Source organism: Heptranchias perlo, chromosome 28, assembly GCF_035084215.1.
Source record: "Heptranchias perlo isolate sHepPer1 chromosome 28, sHepPer1.hap1, whole genome shotgun sequence".
NCBI lineage: Eukaryota > Metazoa > Chordata > Chondrichthyes > Hexanchiformes > Hexanchidae > Heptranchias > Heptranchias perlo.
This window is the reverse complement of record NC_090352.1, coordinates 16,866,413-16,884,449: the sequence shown is the minus strand read 5'-3', so window position 1 is coordinate 16,884,449 and position 18,037 is coordinate 16,866,413. Positions and strand designations below refer to the sequence as shown.

The window sequence follows — 18,037 nt, the reverse complement described above, 5'->3', positions numbered from 1 at the left end:
ATCTAGTATGGCTTGCCCCCTTGTTGCCTCTAGGACATACTGCTGTAGAAAACTATCTCGGACACACTCAAGAAATTCACTATCTTTCTGACAGTTGCTAGTCTGCTTTTCCCAATCTATGTGAAGTTTAAAGTCCCCCATTAAGACCACTGTGCCTTTCTTACACACTTGTCTAATCTCTGCATTTATACAATCTAGCACTTCAGAGCTGCTGCCAGGGGTCCTATACACAATTCCCACTATAGTCTTAGATCCTTTCCTATTTCTCAATTCAACCTATAAGGTCTCTGTTGGCTGCTCACCTCTCTTTAAATCCTCCTTTATCATTGAAGTGATTTCATCTCTAATCATTAAGGCTACTCCTCCCCCTCTTCCATTTTCCCTGTCTCTCCTGTAGACCTTATAACCCGGTATATTCAGTTCCCAATCCTGCAGCCATGTCTCTGTAATAGCTATCATGTCGTACCCTCCAATTTAAATTTGAACCTGTAGTTCATTTAATTTATTCCTTATACTCCGTGCATTTGTATATAGAACTCTTAGTTGGGCCACACGCCTTAGCCTGACCTTCAGCTTTGATGTTGGGTTAATCACCTTACGCTTTCTAGTTTTCACTTTATCTGTAGTGTCTAAAGTACACTTTCTTTCTGCTGCTCTACGCTGTTCCCTTTCACATGTTCTTGAACAACTGTTTGTACTATTTGTATTGTAAATTTCCCCTCTCTTGCTGCTCTCAACTTTACTCCCTTCTGACTCCCCACTCAGGTTCCCATCCCCCTGCCACTCTAGTTTAAACCTTCCCAACAGCACTAGCAAATACCCCCGTGAGGTCATTGGTCCCGGTCCTGCTCGGGTCTAACCTGTCCCCCTTGTACAGGTCCCACCTTCCCCAGAACCGGTCCCAATGTCCCAGGAATCTAAATCACTCCCTCCTACACCAACCCTGCAGCCACGCATTCATCCTGTCTATTCTCCTGTTCCTATACTCACTATCTCATGGCACTGGTAGTAATCCTGAGATCACTACCTTTGAAGTCCTGCTTTTTAATTTATCTCCTAACTCCTTAAATTCACCTTGCAGGACCTCATCCCTTTTTTTTTTACCTATGTCGTTGGTACCGAAATGGACCATGACTACTGGCTGTTCACCCTCCCCCTCCAGAATGTCCTGCAGCCGCTCCGCAACATCCTTGACCCTAGCACCAGGGAGGCAACATACCATCCTGGAGTCACGTTTGCGGCCACAGAAACGCCTATCTGTTCCCCTTACAATTGAATCCCCTATCACTATAGCCCTGCCACTCTTCTTCCTCCCCTCCTGTGCAGCAGAGCCACCCGTGGTGCCACAAACTTGGCTCTTGCTGCTTTCCCCTGATAAGCCATCTCCCCCAACAGTATCCAAAGCGGTATATCTGTTTGAGAGGGAGATGGCCCCAGGGGACTCCTGCTCTACCTGCCTAGTCCTTTTACTTTGCCTGGCGGTCACCCATTTCCTTTCTGTCTGTGTAATCTTTACCTGCGGTGTGACCACCTCACTGAACGTGCTATCCACGGATGCTCCACAGCGAATCCACCCGCAGCTCCAGCTCCAAAATGCGGTTAGCCAGTAGCTGCAGCTGGACAAACTTCGTGTACATGGTCGCCTTGTGCCTTGTAGATGGTAGAAAGGCTTTGGGGAGTCAGGAGGTGAGTCACTCGCTGCAGAATACCCAGCCTCTGACTTGCTCTTGTAGCCACAGTATTTATATGGCTGATCCAGTTAAGTTTCTAGTCATTGGTGACCCCAGGATGTTGATGGTGGGGGATTCAGCAATGGCAATGCCGTTGAATGTCAAGGAGAGGTGGTTAGACTCTCTCTTGTTGGAGATGGTCATTGCCTGGCACTTGTCTAGCGCGAATGTTACTTGCCACTTATCAGCCCAAGCCTGGATGTTATCCAGGTCTTGCTGCATGCGGGCTCGGACTGCTTCATTATTTGAGGGGTTGCGAATGGAACTCAACACTGTGCAATCATCAGCGAACATCCCTATTTCTGACCTTATGATGGAGGGAATGTCATTGATGAAGCAGCTGAAGATGGTTGGGCCTTGGACACTGCCCTGAGGAACTCCTGCAGCAATGTCCTGGGGCTGAGATGATTGGCCTCCAACAACCACCACCATCTTCCTTTGTGCTAGGTATGACTCCAGCCACTGGAGAGTTTTCGCCCTGATTCCCATTGACTTCAGTTTTACTAGGGCTCCTTGCTGCCACACTCGGTCAAATGCTGCCTTGATGTCAAGGGCAGTCACTCTCACCTCACCTCTGGAATTCAGCTCTTTTGTCCATGTTTGGACCAAGGCTGTAATGAGGTCTGGAGCCGAGTGGTCCTGGCGGAACCCAAACTGAGCATCGGTGAGCAGGTGCCGCTTGATAGCACTGTCGACAACACCTTCCATCGCTTTGCTGATATTGAGAGTGGACTGATGGGGTAGTAATTGGCCAGATTGGATTTGTCCTGCTTTTTGTGGACAGGACATACCTGGGCAATTTTCCACATTGTCGGGTAGAAGCCAGTGTAGTAACTGTACTGGAACAGCTTGGCTAGAGGCGCTGCTAGTTCTGGAGCACAAGTCTTCAGCACTACAGCCGGGATGTTTTCGGGGCCCATAGCCTTTGCTGTATCCAGTGCACTCAGCTGTTCCTTGGTATCACGTGGAGTGAATCGAATTGGCTGAAGACTGGCTTCTGTGATGGTGGGGATATCGGGAGGAGGCCGAGATGGATCATCCACTCGGCACTTCTGGCTGAAGATGGTTGCAAACGCTTCAGCCTTGTCTTTTGCACTCACGTGTTGGACTCCACCATCATTGAGGATGAGGGATGTTTACAGAGCCACCTCCTCCCGTTAGTTGTTTAATTGTCCACCACCATTCACGACTGCAGAGCTTGGATCTGATCCGTTGATTGTGGAATCGCTTAGCTCTGTCTATAGCATGTTGCTTCCGCTGTTTAGCATGCATGTAGTCCTGAGTTGTAGCTTCACCAGGTTGGCACCTCATTTTTAGGTACACCTTGGTGCTGCTCCTGGCATGCTCTTCTACAGTTCTCATTGAACCAGGGTTGATCCCCTGGCTTGTTGGTAATGGTAGAGTGAGGAATTTGCCAGGCCATGAGGTTACAGATTGTGCTGGAATGCAATTCTGCTGCTGATGGCCCACAGCACCTCATGGATGCCCAATTTTGAGCTGCTAGATCTATCCCAGTTAGTGGTAGTGCCACACACCACGTTGGATGGTATCCTCAGTGCGAAGATGGGACTGTGCGGTGGTCACTCCTACCAATACGGTCATGGACAGATAGATTGGTGAAGACGAGGTCAAGTAAGTTTTTCCCTCGTGTTGGTTCGCTCACTACCTGCCGCAGGCCCAGTCTCGCAGCTATGTCCTTTAGGACTCGGTTAGTAGTGGTGCCACCGAGCCACTCTTGGTGATGGACATTGAAGTCCCCCCACCCAGAGTATATTCTGTGCCCTTGCTACCCTCAGTGCATCCTCCAAGTGGTGTTCAACATGGAGGAGGACTGATTCATCAACTGAGGGAGGGCGGTAGGTGGTGATCAGCAGGAGGTTTCCTTGCCACTGTTTGGCCTGGTGCCATGAGGTCCAGAGTCAATGTTGAGGACTCCCAGGGCCACTCCCTCCTGATTATATATCACTGTACCGCCACCTCTGGTCAGTCTGTCCTGCCAGTGGGATAGGACATTCCCAGGAACGGTGATGGAAGAAACTGGGATGTTGGTTGAAAGGTATGATTCTGTTAGTATGGCTACATCAGGCTGTTGCTTGACTAGTCTGTGGGACAGCTCTCCCAATTTTGGCACAAGTCCCCAGATGTTAGTAAGGAGGACTGTGCAGGGTTGATTGGGCTTGGTTTGCCTTTGTCGTGTCCGGTGCCTAGTGGTCCGTCTGATGACTTTTTTTTAAGGCGAGATTGTACAACTGAGTGGCTTGCTAGGCCATTTCAGAATCAACCACATTGCTGTGGGTTTGGAGTCACATATAGGCTAGACCGGGTAAGGACAGCAGGTTTCCTTCCCTAAAGGGCATTAGTGAACCAGATGGGTTTTTATGACAATCCAGTAGGTTCATGGCCACTATTACCGATACTAGTATTTTAATTCCAGATTTTTAATCTAATTAATTGAATTTAAATTCCCCAGCTGCCATGGTAGGATTTGAACTTATGACTCTGGATTATTAGTCTAGTCCTCACGATAACTAGTTCAGTAACATAACCACTATGCTACCGTTGCCTCTCTTTCTCACAGTACACAAAAAGATCATCTTTGAGCCTGGCAAAATCGGGAAAAAAAACTTGGAACATCCATCTCTTCCCTGACATTTGAAGGCTTCCCTTCGGTACCCACAGGTTCTTTGACTGATTTGTCCACTGTAAAATCCCAGAAGAAAAAAGCCTTGCATTTAGATAGCACCTTTCATGACCTCAGGACCTCCCAAAACACTTTACAGCCAATGACATTCTTTTGAAGTGTAAGTCATTGTTGTAATGTAGGAAATGTGAATTTGAACATAGCAAGGTCCCACAAACAGCAATGAGATAATAACCCGATAATCTGTTTTTTTAAGATGTTGGTTGAGGGATATTGGCCAGGACACCGGGGAGAACTTCCCCGTTCTTCTTCAAAATAGTACCATGGGATCTTTCACATCCACCTATGAGGGCAGACTCTGCCTTAGTTTAACGTCTCATCTGAAAGACATAGAAAAAAGCATAAGAAACATAATGTTACTTTTACCTCTTCCACTCTTGCTGCTGATTTGCTTTCAAAAAAGGAAGAAGAATTTGATCAATACTGACCAGGTGCCAATAGCACATCTGGTTTAAATCTCTCTTGCTACTACCCTGATTCTTCCTGGTCAACACTAGCTCTCTCTTTTTATCCCATGCTTTTGTCGCTGCTAAGTGCTGCTACAGGCCAGGACTGACCCCCTCCTGCTTTTGGTCCCATCTTCAGTACAGGACTTGAGTACATAATCTAAGATGACACTTCTGTGAACAACTGAATCAATGATGAATTGTCAGTTGCCATCTCTTGGATGAGGCATTAAGCTGAGGCCGCATCTGTCTGTCCAGGTTAAAGATCCCGTACCCTTTTCAATGAACAGCAAGGATTTTTTCCCATTGGCTTGACCGACAGAAAATGTGACCTGGTGCCAGCTCACTCCAGTTATGTGAAGCTTCCTTAGAAGATGTAGATTCTATAACAGATGGATAATCTCTATTTCCTAGTTGAATCACGTTAAATCTTTTGAATTGTACAGTACTGAAAATATATGTATATTGGGTAGAACTAAAGGACTTGACCCAGAAAATATATGCTACAGAAGTGCTGTGTCAGTTATCTAAATAATAATGGTACTGCTTGTAATGCCATCGGTGCCCACTAGGGACGGTATTCTTTAGTTTTATTCTGCCCTCCGTTACTCGTCGCATTGTGACGTCGTCCTTTGTTACGAATGAGGCTGGAACACGTGGTGCACAGGCTCATGGTCACTGAATGCCAGGTAACGGGTAATAAAAGTCTCCATCCCCCATTGAAAGGTGCAATCACGGAATGAAGGCCTTAAATGCAAAGCGGGGTCGGGGTCAGATTATAAAATAAAACCTTTTGTTTAGGAACACCATTGAACACGTGATATTTGGCCGCCTGAACTTTCAGCAGCAACTTCCTCCAATCCTGGGGCCGCAGCACCTAACACTGAAACTGGGAGCGGGCTTTTTGTGCGCATGTGCAGTAAGAACAATCCACCGGGAGAGAAGTGGTAATGCGCGTGCGTGGGTGGCGTATCGGAAATGCGCCCGTCGCTCTTAGCAGTCCCCCTAGGCATCTGCAAGAGGGAAGAGGGAATTGTAAGGTGTGTTTATAGGACGTGGAATGCCGAGCTGAGATGCAACAAACTGCGCTGGGAGGAGCAAATAAGTACCAGATAATCTTGCTTATTTCCCCCATTCTGTTTCTAGACCCTTTTAATGCATTTACTGTCGTGTCTCGTATGACCAGGTTTTGCTACCAGTCTTTTCATGTTATTCGAGTGAACCAATGTAGGTCACATCTGTCCGCAAAATCATGCGAAGTGGAAGAAAATGAGAGGAGTATTTTTATTGTATGATGAAGATTTAATCAAAGTTACTGGTGTTGAAAAGAACTGTTGGCTTTAATTTAAATTTATTGATGAAAGAATGAACTTGCATTTATACAGTGCCTTTCGTGACCTCAAGACGTCCTAACAAAGCAATGAATTATTTCGGTAGTGTGGTACACTGTTGTAATGTAGGGGAAACTGGCAGCCAATTAGCACACAGCAAGGTCGCATAAAGAGCAATGAGATAAATGACTGGTGATGTTGGAGGATAAATATTGGCCAACCGCACTAGGAGAACTGCCCTGCTCTTCGAAACGTGGCGTGGGATCTTTTATGTCCATCTTTAAGAGGGCAACGGGGCTTTGGTTTAACATCCCATCCAAAAGACGACACCTCCGACCATCCAGCACTGAAGTGTCTGCCTAGATTATATGCTGAAGTCTCTGGAGTGGAACTTGAACCCACAACTTTCTGACTCAGGTGATATGGCTACCACTGAGCCAAGTTTGACACCTGCATTAGCTCAGGAGTGGAGGAATGAATTCTCAGCATATTACGTTAACAAGTGGTGTGACATTAGCTCACGTTGCCTCAGCCTCATACCGCCTGCAGCAAAACTCCAACAGGTGCAAAGTCAAATTTTTTAATTTTTCAGGCAGTAACAGCACACTTACTGGTGTCTAACACACTCACCACTTATTATGCTGGTGAGCTAAGCACATGTGTATAGCTGTGCTGGCCTGACCAGAACTCTGTGTGAAACTAGCAGTATAGCTCAGCACTTTTTTTACAAAAAAATATACTTTATTCATAAAATTTGCAACAATACATACAATACAATTGTCATCACATTTCAAATGTATACAATTTGCAAGACACAAAGTACAGTTCAAATATGATTCCAACAATACAGTTACACCTCGTATGTAATTACAGTTCATGACACTCTAGGGTGCCTCATTGCATTACAATCAAGATAGCTTATTGATTACAGATTCATTACATCAATTTGTATTTTACATTCTGCCCGAGGTGGGATTTCCCCAATTGCAGCCCCTCGGTATACAATGGCGGGACGGCTCTAATCGATAGCCTTTCCTCATAGAGTCTTTGCGGCGGCCGCACCCAGCTTCGTGGCGTCCATGAGCACTTAGTCCTGGACCTTGGAATGTGCCAGTCTGCAACACTCGGATGAGGACAGCTCCTTGCGCTGGAAGACCAGCAAGTTTCGGGCAGACCAAAGGGCGTCTTTCACCAAGTTGATGGTCTTCCAGCAGCAGTTTTTGTCTGTCTCGGTGTGTGTCCCCGGGATCAGCCCATAGAGCACAGGGACGAACCTGGACAGATACCACTGCATCTCTCTCCAGACCTTCTTTGCAAAGGCACGTTCCAGAAGGAGATGGGTGATGGTCTCATCCCCACTGTAGCCTCCTTGGGAACAGTATAGCTCAGCACGTGCTCCAATATATCAAATACTTCATCAAATTACCCCTCAGTCTTTCATGAGAAAAAAAGTCTCGGGTAGCTGACCTTTCCTCACAGCTCTGTCACAGTAGTTCTGGAATTAATTCGGTAGCCTCCATTGTAATTCCTCTTCCTTCAATAAATCTATATCTATTAATAATGTTTGAAAAAGCTTACATTGTGTGCAGTTCCTGTCAACTTGTTTCATTATAAATTCCTTTGTCTGCATTTATAATGTAAATGACCTATGTAAACTTGTTACACAGTAATTGCATGCCTGCCACTGGTAACACCTCAGGTTTGCATCTCCCAGCTCCTCAGCCTGTACTGCAGAGAAACTCATGCTCCAATCAATTCTACTGCTCCATTTCCCAAATTTACTTAAGGTTTGCAATTTAACTATAATTAATATTATCAAATCAAAAATATCATAAAAATAAGAACAGAATAAGTGACTTTAAAATGGGAATTGAATTGTGCGTGTGCATGCTGGCCCAATTATCAGTCACCCTCTAACCTCGTTGCGCCTAAAGAGTACACTTAGGTTACGGACTAAGAGTCAAGACTAATTGTTAAATCTGATTCTGTTACCAGCCATTTCCCAAAGATAACTTTTTCAAAAAATGAAAGTGGGTTAGCACTCTTGCTAATTTGCCACGGCTACAATATTGTACACAGGTGAGTCAAATGTACTACAGTTGTGTGTTATATTTCCAAGGGTGCGTGAAGTCAGTGGGAGATCATGTTCCTCCAGCTGGCCTCATGGTCACAGGCTGGGCCCAAGTGGATTTTGGAATGAACTATCTAGTTATTAAAATAAAATTCTACAAATAAAATCTTTGGCATCATTGGACTTATGTATTTTATGAGAATTGATCCAAATCTTTCTAGCATTGACAGGAAATAAGCCTTTTAAGTGCCAAGCATGGCTCATTCTCAACTCTTAAGTCAGAACATTATTGGTTCAAGTTCCACTCCAGGATTTGAGGACATAACCTAAGATAAACCTCCAGTGAAGTACTGAGGGAGTGCTACATTACCGGAAGTGCTTGGATGAGATGTTAAACTGAGTCTCCCCGTGTAGGTGCATTGCATGGTACTTTATTGATGAAGAGAAGAAAGTGCTGTCTGAGTGCTGGTGAACATTCATCCCTCATTCAACACCACCATTTGGTCATTTATCTTATTGCTGTTTGGGGGAACTTCTGTCTGCAAGTTGGTTATCCCATTTGCCTACATAACAACAGTGACTACACTTCAACAAAGTAATTTTGTTGGCTGTGAAATGCTTTGGGACATCTTGGGGATGTAAAAGGTACTATATAAATGGAAGTTCTATTTGAGCAAATATTTTGGAGCTATTTTTTGATATTACAAAATCTCATTCACTTTAATGCAGGTAATAAAATGTCAGCAAGAACTGCTTCTGTCCATGCCAAGTGGATTATAGGAAAAGTGATTGGGACAAAAATGCAGAAGACTGCTAAAGTCAGAGTAACTAGACTTGTCCTGAATCCATATCTGTTAAAGGTAAGGTGGATTATTTTGGGGTGTATAAAGTGTTATGCAGATTAAGGAAAGGGTCTCCATTTGTTCATTCTGAAGCCATTTTAAAAAAATCTTGTTTGTTCACAATGAACTCACGATTTTAATAATCAGATTATGGTTTAAGGATTCTTTTTCTCAATTAACTTTTTCTAACGCTTCTATTATTTCTAAAATCTTTGTGTATAAAGCTTTATTAGTTTCCGATCAGAACTTTGTTTATCATCTTTACTGTGCAGTGAGCAATATTAAATACTCCAGGCAGTACGTCCAAGATTTATACTTCATAATTTTAGTGATTTGGAGACGTGACACACAAGTAATTCTTCACATCACTAAATATTTACTTATTTTTTTCCTTTGGAACTATTAATTACTTTCACTGTCTTGAACTATACAAATTGTTTTAATTGTAGAAATATTGTTCATATAAAAATATAGAAAAATTTCTTTGCATATTCTCAATTCAATTTTATGTATGTGTGTTTAGAGCCAATGTCTACACATGTTTTAAGTAATGCTCAGTTTGGTATTCTAGCATGTTTTTACTTATGTGCTGTCATGTCATAAAAGGTTATGAGTTTTCCACCCACAATTTCACATATGGCAAGTCTCGACCATTGGACAGCAATAAGATAATAGCTGGTATCAGTAATAAAGTGAAAATCCAACTGGTTCACTAATGCCCTTTAAGGAAGAAACCCTTCCGTCCTTACCCGGTCTGGCCTCTATGTAACTCTAGTCCCACACCTATGTGGTTGACTCTTAACTGTCCTCTGAAGTGGCCTAGTGAGCCACTCAGTTGTATTAGGGCACCTAGGGATGGGCAATAACTGCCAGCCTTGTTAGCAACGCCCACATCCCAAGAATGAATTTAAAAAAAATTTATCCAACATGTTAAGCAGACACCTGCCAGAAGATTAATCTATGGTTCTAAAGACCAGGGTTGACTGTCTGCTCTTAGACAGGAATGCTGTTGGAGGTTAAGTGGTAAATGCATGCTGTATGTACTTTTTTAAAAAGGTGTTTTAAAATAATGTTCCTTCTTCCACAGTTTTATAATAAGAGGAAGACTTATTTTGCTCATGATCCAAAAGAACAGTGCACTGTGGGTGATATTGTGCTTCTGAAGGCTTTGTCTGAACGAAGGACCAATCATGTTAAACATGAACTGGCAGAAATTGTATTCAAAGTTGGAAATATCATTGATCCTGTGACAAAGAAACGCTGTAGTGGAAGCAGAATACATGAGCCTCTGACAGACTCTGATTCGGATGTGGGATCTCTGAATGACCATCTGAAGAATTTAGAAATCACTGCTGTGCAGAGTCATTCAGAACATAAAACCAATGCAAATTGAACTATAAATAAATGTTTGTAAATTTGAATATATTTGCTAATGAATATTCATACTACAAATGTTTTTCTTCATTAGACAATGCAAACTTTTTTAAGGAAAAGAGATGTGCAATGATAATTCTCCCATCGTGTATCCATCCTTTCCCTTACTTGGGAGAGCTTGGATTTTCTGAAATCTTAGTAAAAATAAATGCAAAAGATTGTTGCATATATCTTCAACATCTGAGCTCTTAATTTCTTTTTATATTTCCACATTCAATCCCATATGATATAAATAGATAAAAGTCTGCTTTTTCCCATGGAATTGCTCATGATTGTCAAAGGGTACATAGCTATATAGCAACACGATTGTTATGCCATGTAACATGCCAGCATAGAACATGATAACAAAAGACTCCAAATGAACAACTTGCATTTATAGAATGCCTTCAAGGTAATAAAATGTCCAAATGAACACAGCTATCTCCCTTTACAGCATTTAATAATAAACTACTGGATGTTAAATGATGCTGCTCACAATGAGTCTGGGAGTCTTGGGAGCAGGAAGTTACACGGGACATAGACAGATTAAGTGAATGGACAAAACTATTGCAACATGGGGCTGTGTGAGATCAGCCACTTTGGATCTGAGGAAGACAAATTGGAATATTTTCTTAATGATGAAAGTCTAGGAGCTGTGGAGGAGCAAAGAGAATTAGGTGTCCATATACAGATCACAAAAAAACTAGTACATAGTCACAAAAAATAATCAAAAAGGCTAATGGAATGTTGACTTTTACCTCAAGAGCATTGGAATTCAAAAGTGAGGAAGTGATGCTTCAGTTGTACTGAGCCTTGGTCAGACCCCATCTGGAGTACTTCGTTCAGTTTCAGGTACCGAACTTCAGGAAAGATATATTGACCGTGGAAGGGATACAGCGCAGATTCACCAGAATGATACCAAGGCCTAATGGATTAAATTAGATGTAAGGAATCTTACAACACCAGGTTATAGTCCAACAATTTTATTTTAAAATCACAAGCTTTCGGAGATTATCCCCTTCGTCAGGTGAGTGAGTGAGTCACCTGACGAAGGGGATAATCTCCGAAAGCTTGTGATTTTAAAATAAAATTGTTGGACTATAACCTGGTGTTGTAAGATTCTTTACATTTGTCCACCCCAGTCCATCACTGGCATCTCCACATCAGGATTAAATTAGGAGGACAGGTTCCATAGACTAGGCTTGTATTCCCTTGAGTATAGAAGATTAAAGGGTAATATAATTGAGGTGTTTAAGATGATTAAAGGAGTTGATAGAGTAGATAAAAACCATTGTGGGGAGTCCAGAACAAGGAGGGTAACCTTAAAATTAGAACTAGGCCATTCAGGGCTGATGTCAGGAAACCTTCTTACAAAGGTTAGTGGAAATCTGGAACTCTTTCCCCCACCACCCCCCCCCCAAAAAAAAATTATTGAGGCTAGGTCAGTTGAAAATTAAAAAAATGAGATTGATAGATAGGCAAAGGTATTAAGGGATACGGAATCGAAGCAATTGAATGGAGTTATGATACAGATCAGCCATGATCTAATTGAATGGCGGAAGAGGCTTGAGAGGCTGAATGGCCTACTCCTATGAAGCAAAATTTCACTTCAGATTTGGAAGTATAATTCACCTTTCATAAAATATTTTTAAAAGCCCATTTATAGACTTTAAATCCTCCTAGAAACTAGATAGGACTACAGTTGCAATATTACCAGCTCCAAGTCACTAATTATTTGGGGTTGGAAATTAAATGGATAACCACGTCTATCCAACATTGTTTTAAAATTATATCGCATATATAAAATTGGATGGACGGCTGAAAATTACACGCAATTTAATCTCAGAGTTCAGATAACTAGCAAACCACTCATGTTTTGCTCCTGTGATATTGTGAATATGAAGTATTCTCCAAAGGTCATGGTTCATGGTTAAATCACTGCAGAACATCATGACGTTGGGGATGTTTGACTAACCAGGAGTTTCATTGAATAAAAGCAGATTTACCAAGTGTAGGCAAAGGTATACATAACTTTTAAAGGTTATTTTTCCCCTTCAAGATCTTCCTGGGCCTTAATCAATGCAGGTCTCGAGTTCACTACTAGGGAGGAGGTACATGAGAGAGGGTTGATTGAATTTTTCCTACATCATGGGGAAGCGATTGGCCTCCTGCAACAACACTGAAAATTGTCAGTTCAGAAGAGTGACAATTTGTGAAAATAAGCCTTGTTCACACTTTGGAGCTCTGAAATACTGTATCATGATGTTGCCTAATATATCTCTTTATAATCAGTATAACTTGGAAATTAGCAACAAAGAAGCATCTCCCTCAAAACTCAATTGTTGACATGGTTTGAGGAATTATGTAGCACTTTTAGTATCACTAAAATTTGCTTTGCTTAAAAGTAAATCTGAGTGAAATATTAGGTGAGTCTTTATGGTTGAAAAGCCTGCTAACAATCAGATATGAAGACAGGGTAGTGCAAACCGGCCAGCACAAGTGGAACCACATTCCAATAAGAGCACCTTCTGGAGGAGGGAAGAAAATTGGAGGAGAGTAAAAATCTGGAGCTGCGCTCTAGCCTCAGGATTCACATTACCACCTTCTAATTTATGAAACTTTCCTGTTTATACAGTGGTCAAGTTTCATGACCATGTGAAGAGGAAAAAAGCCACCATTAGTCATCCCACTAAAGCAATAAATTCTTTACAAGTATTGAGTTTAAGTTTGTGTGTACATACAGACATATGCTGTGCTCGTGCAGAGGATTTTTGGGTTTATTTCTCAGTGGACAAGGTAGACATAGGAAAATCACAATTGAGGAATGGAAAGCCAATTTTGGGAAAGGTGGCTAGCCATTTCTAATTCCTAACTTGTGAAACCACTCCGTGGTATAAATGGTAAGTTTCACAAAGCACCAGGAAAACAGATACTTGATTTATCTGCCATTCCCCTTCCTTTACAAAACTTCCTTTGTGTTGCCTTTGAAAGCTCTGCACAAAAAATGTATCAGGATTTACATAATATTTGGCTATTCAAACATACAACATAAATAGACTAAATTAACATTCATTTAGCCATAGCTCGCCTCAACATGAAAACATTACAACGGTCACCATTTAACTCTCAGGTTACCTCAGAATTATCAAGGACTATAGGACACAAAGCTATATTAACTACTTTACTTCACCACCTCTTTATAGGCAAGGATAATACAATTCTGAACATAGCCATTACAAACAGAACAACAGTTAGCTTTGTTGAACTTAACATGACTTAACTCAGTTTCATCACAATAGCACAGCCTTAGCTGGGTTCAATTTAACATAGGATAACTATAAGTTTCAACTATTTGGATTACAGTATACTATTGGCCAAGTTAGTTCTTTTCAGTTCATACAGCAGTATCACTATTCTCACATCTGAGTCAGAAGGCTTTGGGCTCAAGCCCCACTCCAGGATTTAAGTGCATAATCTAGACTGACACTTTAGTGCAGAACTGAGGGAATGATGTATTGCTGGAGATGCTGTCCTTCAGATGAAATTTCAAGGCCTTTTCAGGTGGATGTAAAGTTCCAATTCATCTGAAATTTTACATGTTATCTTCTTATATGAATCTGTAGCTTGGCCTAGGCATTGGAATGTTTAAAGTGGAAGCAATGGCTGCTGCAACTGTCAATAGTTCCTTTGTCTTGCCAACAAACAAAGCGAATAATACATCTTTGAGAACATTGGTAATTACAAATTAGCTCTTCTAACTGCATTGTTAAAAAGAAGCAACTGGTTTCTGGGTAATAAGAGGTAAATCACTAATTAGCTGAGATCTAAATCTACTCAGTCAAATCTTCTTTCCATTTTTTCCAACTAACCTGTTGCATCTACTTGAACTGTTACACTATTTTCTCTTATACTTTTATAAACTTGTGCTACTGAGTTTAAAAATCTGTTACATTACACACTTTTACTTTGATCTAAACATTCTTCATGCTTCTCCGCTATTCAAACTTTTCAAATAAACTGTTAAACGCTCTCCTCACTTCTTTCTCAGATGATCTTATGCAAAAACCTTCCCTTCAAGTACTTTTTCTCACTGAAATAAAATATTTGCATTTTTCAGCCAATCAGGCTTCCTCAGGGATAAGATTTTAATTAAAGCTTGCATAGACGCACCATACTTCGTTAAAGTTATGAATTTCTATCTTCATGTTAAAGCTGCCCAAACATGTCCGTAAAAGCCACCAAGGCATTGGTTATTTTTGATAGAGAAGGATTCAAACTCAGCTTAAGTACCATCTTGTCCTATGCAAAGATGTTAACCCTAGTGTCAGTTTTGCCATAGTTCTTACAGCTCAGACCTGAACTACTGTCTCTAAGTGCGAATAAAATGTGTTTGTTTGATGACAGGGAAAGGAAATATATGTCACTTTAATAATTATAGCAAAAAGGATTTAAATAGTTTTTGACTCTTGGATATAGGATCTGTCAACATCAGCTATATATATATATATATACGAGGTTTGAGATTTATGATCAAAAAGAGATTGTAAAAATAAAAATAAATATACATGCTGAAAATCTGAAATAGAAACAGAAACTTCTGGCAATACATGGCAAACCAGTCAGCATCTGAAGAAAGATGGATTAAGATTTTGGGTAGGATCCTTCATTAGCTAGATTGTAAACACACAAACATGTGAAGCCGTGCATCTTTTCAATGTGCCACACATCAATATGGGTTGCATTTTCAAACAAAAATAGGGTTCCCTCTTATCCAATTTTGCACAGAGTACTCTGTTTTTGGAATGCGATGACTGAAAATGTTTAACATGTAAAGCAAACACTAATTTTAAAAAATCTATAAATCAATGTATCCCGTTTACATCTGTGTCTTATGATGCGATGACATTCGATAGTTAGGTTTTGATTTTCATCAGCAGCAAAGGAAACAGCAGATCTTAATCCCCTCTCTGCCCCTTGCCCTCTCTAGTTTTAGATTTGGCAAAAAGTGCCAAATTGAACCAAAATGAATGTCTTTACAGTCCTGTAGTTTAGGGGTGTCCAACCTGCATCTCTGAGTCTTAGCAATCTGCCTGTCAAAGCAAAGCAAAGGCATCTCATGCCTGCGTGATCTTAGCTGGTTTGTTCTGTTTGAATTTTGGAAAGGGCAGTGCTTACTTGGTTGGTTCATTGGAGCATAAATGCTAAATCAGAGCATCAAGACCAAATATTAGCAACTTGAGATATATGCAAATTAATTATAACACTCTTTATATGTGGCTTCGTGTGGTCACTAATACACAACCTTACCCATCCCTGGAGTAAAGTATTTTCACCGAACATCTAAACCTGCCGAACCTCTGTGCCCTCGGGCTGCACGATCGCTGTTGCTAGGGGGCCGAGCGGCCTGCGGCGCATGCGCATATGCAATCATCGCCGGGGTGAATGTCACCTCCACAGCAAGATGGCGGCTAGAGTTATTTTGAACGTGATAACCGGTGCGAGGAGGGCCACAGCCCGGACTCGGGGCGAGGGCCGTGCCTTGTCTGTTGCTGTTGGCACCACCACGACAACAATAACCAGGTCAGTGTGCGTAAAACCCCGCATCTTCCATCGATTTGCCGGTCGTGGTTCAGTGTTGCAGGAGCTCGCAAACTGAGGTAAAGTTTATGTCAGCAGGCCCTTCCCTCACCGTCAAAATTGTCAGGTGTGTCACTGTGCTTCTTTGTTAAAAACTACTGTTCGCCAACAAAGTTGTCAGCAGAACAAAGTTAATTTAACGTTCAGTTTAATAGGTAACTAACTAAACGGCTGGCAACTAGCTGATGATTGTTTTAAGCCTTAGCTCGAAGTTTTTTTTTAAAAAGACTCGCGCTTGTGGATCTGTATTTTGTCAAGGTCATTATCTGTGGAAATTAAAAAAATCATTTTATATAATATTTTATATAATCACAAAGTATTGCTAGGGGATTGTGTTCGTTTTGGCATTCTGTTTAAAGAAAAACAATTAGTTTTTGTCCACTTATTATTCAGTGTTATTGCCCACTTATTAATTGGGTAAGTGTACCATTGGTTGGCTAAAATATTTTAACATGTCATGTATTTGTTCACTCCCAGTAAGAAAAAAAACATTACAGATATTGATTTTAGTGTATGGTGAGCAAAATGGCATTATTATGTTGGTATCAGGGTAGAAGCAGTAAGACAATTACTAACATTAAACCTTACATCAAAATCTTCAACAAAAAAGGTGTATTGTGTATATTTTCAAAACTGAATCATTGTATGGAGTTCAGTTTGTGACCACAACAAAAGCTCTGGACTATATGACAGCTGTTGATTGTTCCAGCAGGTAAAGGTGGATTGTGCAGTGTCATGTTAACATTCTAAATATGGGATAGGAAAAATGTTACTGGTGAGGAATGGGGAAATTTGTTTAGCAGTGTGTTTTTCAACTAATGGTGTTGCTGTTACAACAAAGAAGGAAGCACAATCGTATCTGGTTCTTGGTAATAAAATAGAGCAATTAAGCATCTTAAAATAGGGGAGCATTGGAAACAGTGACCACAATGCAATTAGGCTCCATGTGAGAATAGGAACATAGAAATTCACAGGACTAGAAAAGACCGTTGTAGTCTATCTGGGTGTTAGCATTGGCTAGGATATATTGTATTCCATGATACCTCTCCTACTCTTCAATTATTTCTTCTGTGGGGTACATAATTCTCTCTTGAACTTGATGATGCAAACAGCCCTCGCCCTCAAGTGTGGCAGCAGATCAGTGCTCTATACAAACAGAATCACTTCCAGAAATGTATGCTCTATTACTCTGGCTAAACATGCCAATATCCTATTTTCTATCTTTACTGCTGCCCTATATTGTGCTAATGGCTTCAATTGTCCATCTGCGAGTACCCTCAATTTAGCTTAAATTGCCACTGTTCATGATCCTTTCCCAATCTCATGGCTTTGCACTTGTCCACATTAAATGATGTGTTACTCATTAGCCTAGCTCACCAGTCTATAGAGGTCCTTTTGTATTTGTTCAGCCTATTTCCTGTTGTTTGCAGTTTCCCCCAACCCCAAGTTGAGTATCATTTTTAAACTTGGTGAGTTTTGTTTCTGTACCCCCTTATTAGTCATTTATGTACATTGTAAATCGCAATGGCCCTAGCACCAATCCCTGACGCACCCCACTAGTTACCCCTTCCATGCCAAACCAGATCCACATACATCCAGCCTAGGAAAAGAAAAGTTGAAAAGGAAGCCTTGCTGGAAAAAGCAAATTCTAGCAAAATTAAAAAAGGAGCCAAATTGAAAACAGAATGGTCGAGCAACAGTGGGAAATATTTAAACAGGGGATGGAAGTACATTTGAATAAGGAAAAAAAGGATTATGTCAATGGCTGGACTTCTGTGGATGTATAGGGAGAAAAGATCACATTTGAAACTTGAAAAGAAAAAGCATTTAGCACTCAAAGAAAGCCAGGATAAATAGAAAGCTACA

At 41.2% G+C, this 18,037-nt stretch overlaps 2 protein-coding genes across 5 annotated transcripts in view; both read left to right on the top strand.

The window, feature by feature from the left end:
• Window positions 1-5,501: 5,501 nt before the first annotated feature.
• mrps17 (mitochondrial ribosomal protein S17) lies at window positions 5,502-10,732 on the top strand. Of its 4 annotated transcripts, none has more exons than XM_068008138.1 (3): window positions 5,502-5,566; window positions 9,009-9,139; window positions 10,209-10,732. In XM_068008138.1, the coding sequence occupies exons 1-3, from the start codon at window positions 5,560-5,562 to the stop codon at window positions 10,512-10,514; spliced, it is 444 nt and encodes a 147-aa protein (XP_067864239.1). In that variant the 5' UTR covers window positions 5,502-5,559; the 3' UTR covers window positions 10,515-10,732. The 4 variants fall into 4 exon arrangements, with proteins under 4 accessions (XP_067864239.1, XP_067864240.1, XP_067864238.1 ...); XM_068008139.1 differs by lacking the exon at window positions 5,502-5,566 and adding an exon at window positions 5,841-5,917; XM_068008137.1 differs by lacking the exon at window positions 5,502-5,566 and adding an exon at window positions 5,879-5,982.
• A 5,220-nt stretch (window positions 10,733-15,952) lies between these two features.
• nipsnap2 (nipsnap homolog 2) overlaps window positions 15,953-18,037 on the top strand; it is a 35,322-nt gene continuing 33,237 nt past the window's right edge. The window contains exon 1 of the mRNA XM_068008141.1: window positions 15,953-16,114. Within this exon, the coding sequence (XP_067864242.1) occupies window positions 15,996-16,114 (119 nt within the window). The 5' untranslated portion in view covers window positions 15,953-15,995. The remainder of the gene's footprint in view (window positions 16,115-18,037) is intronic.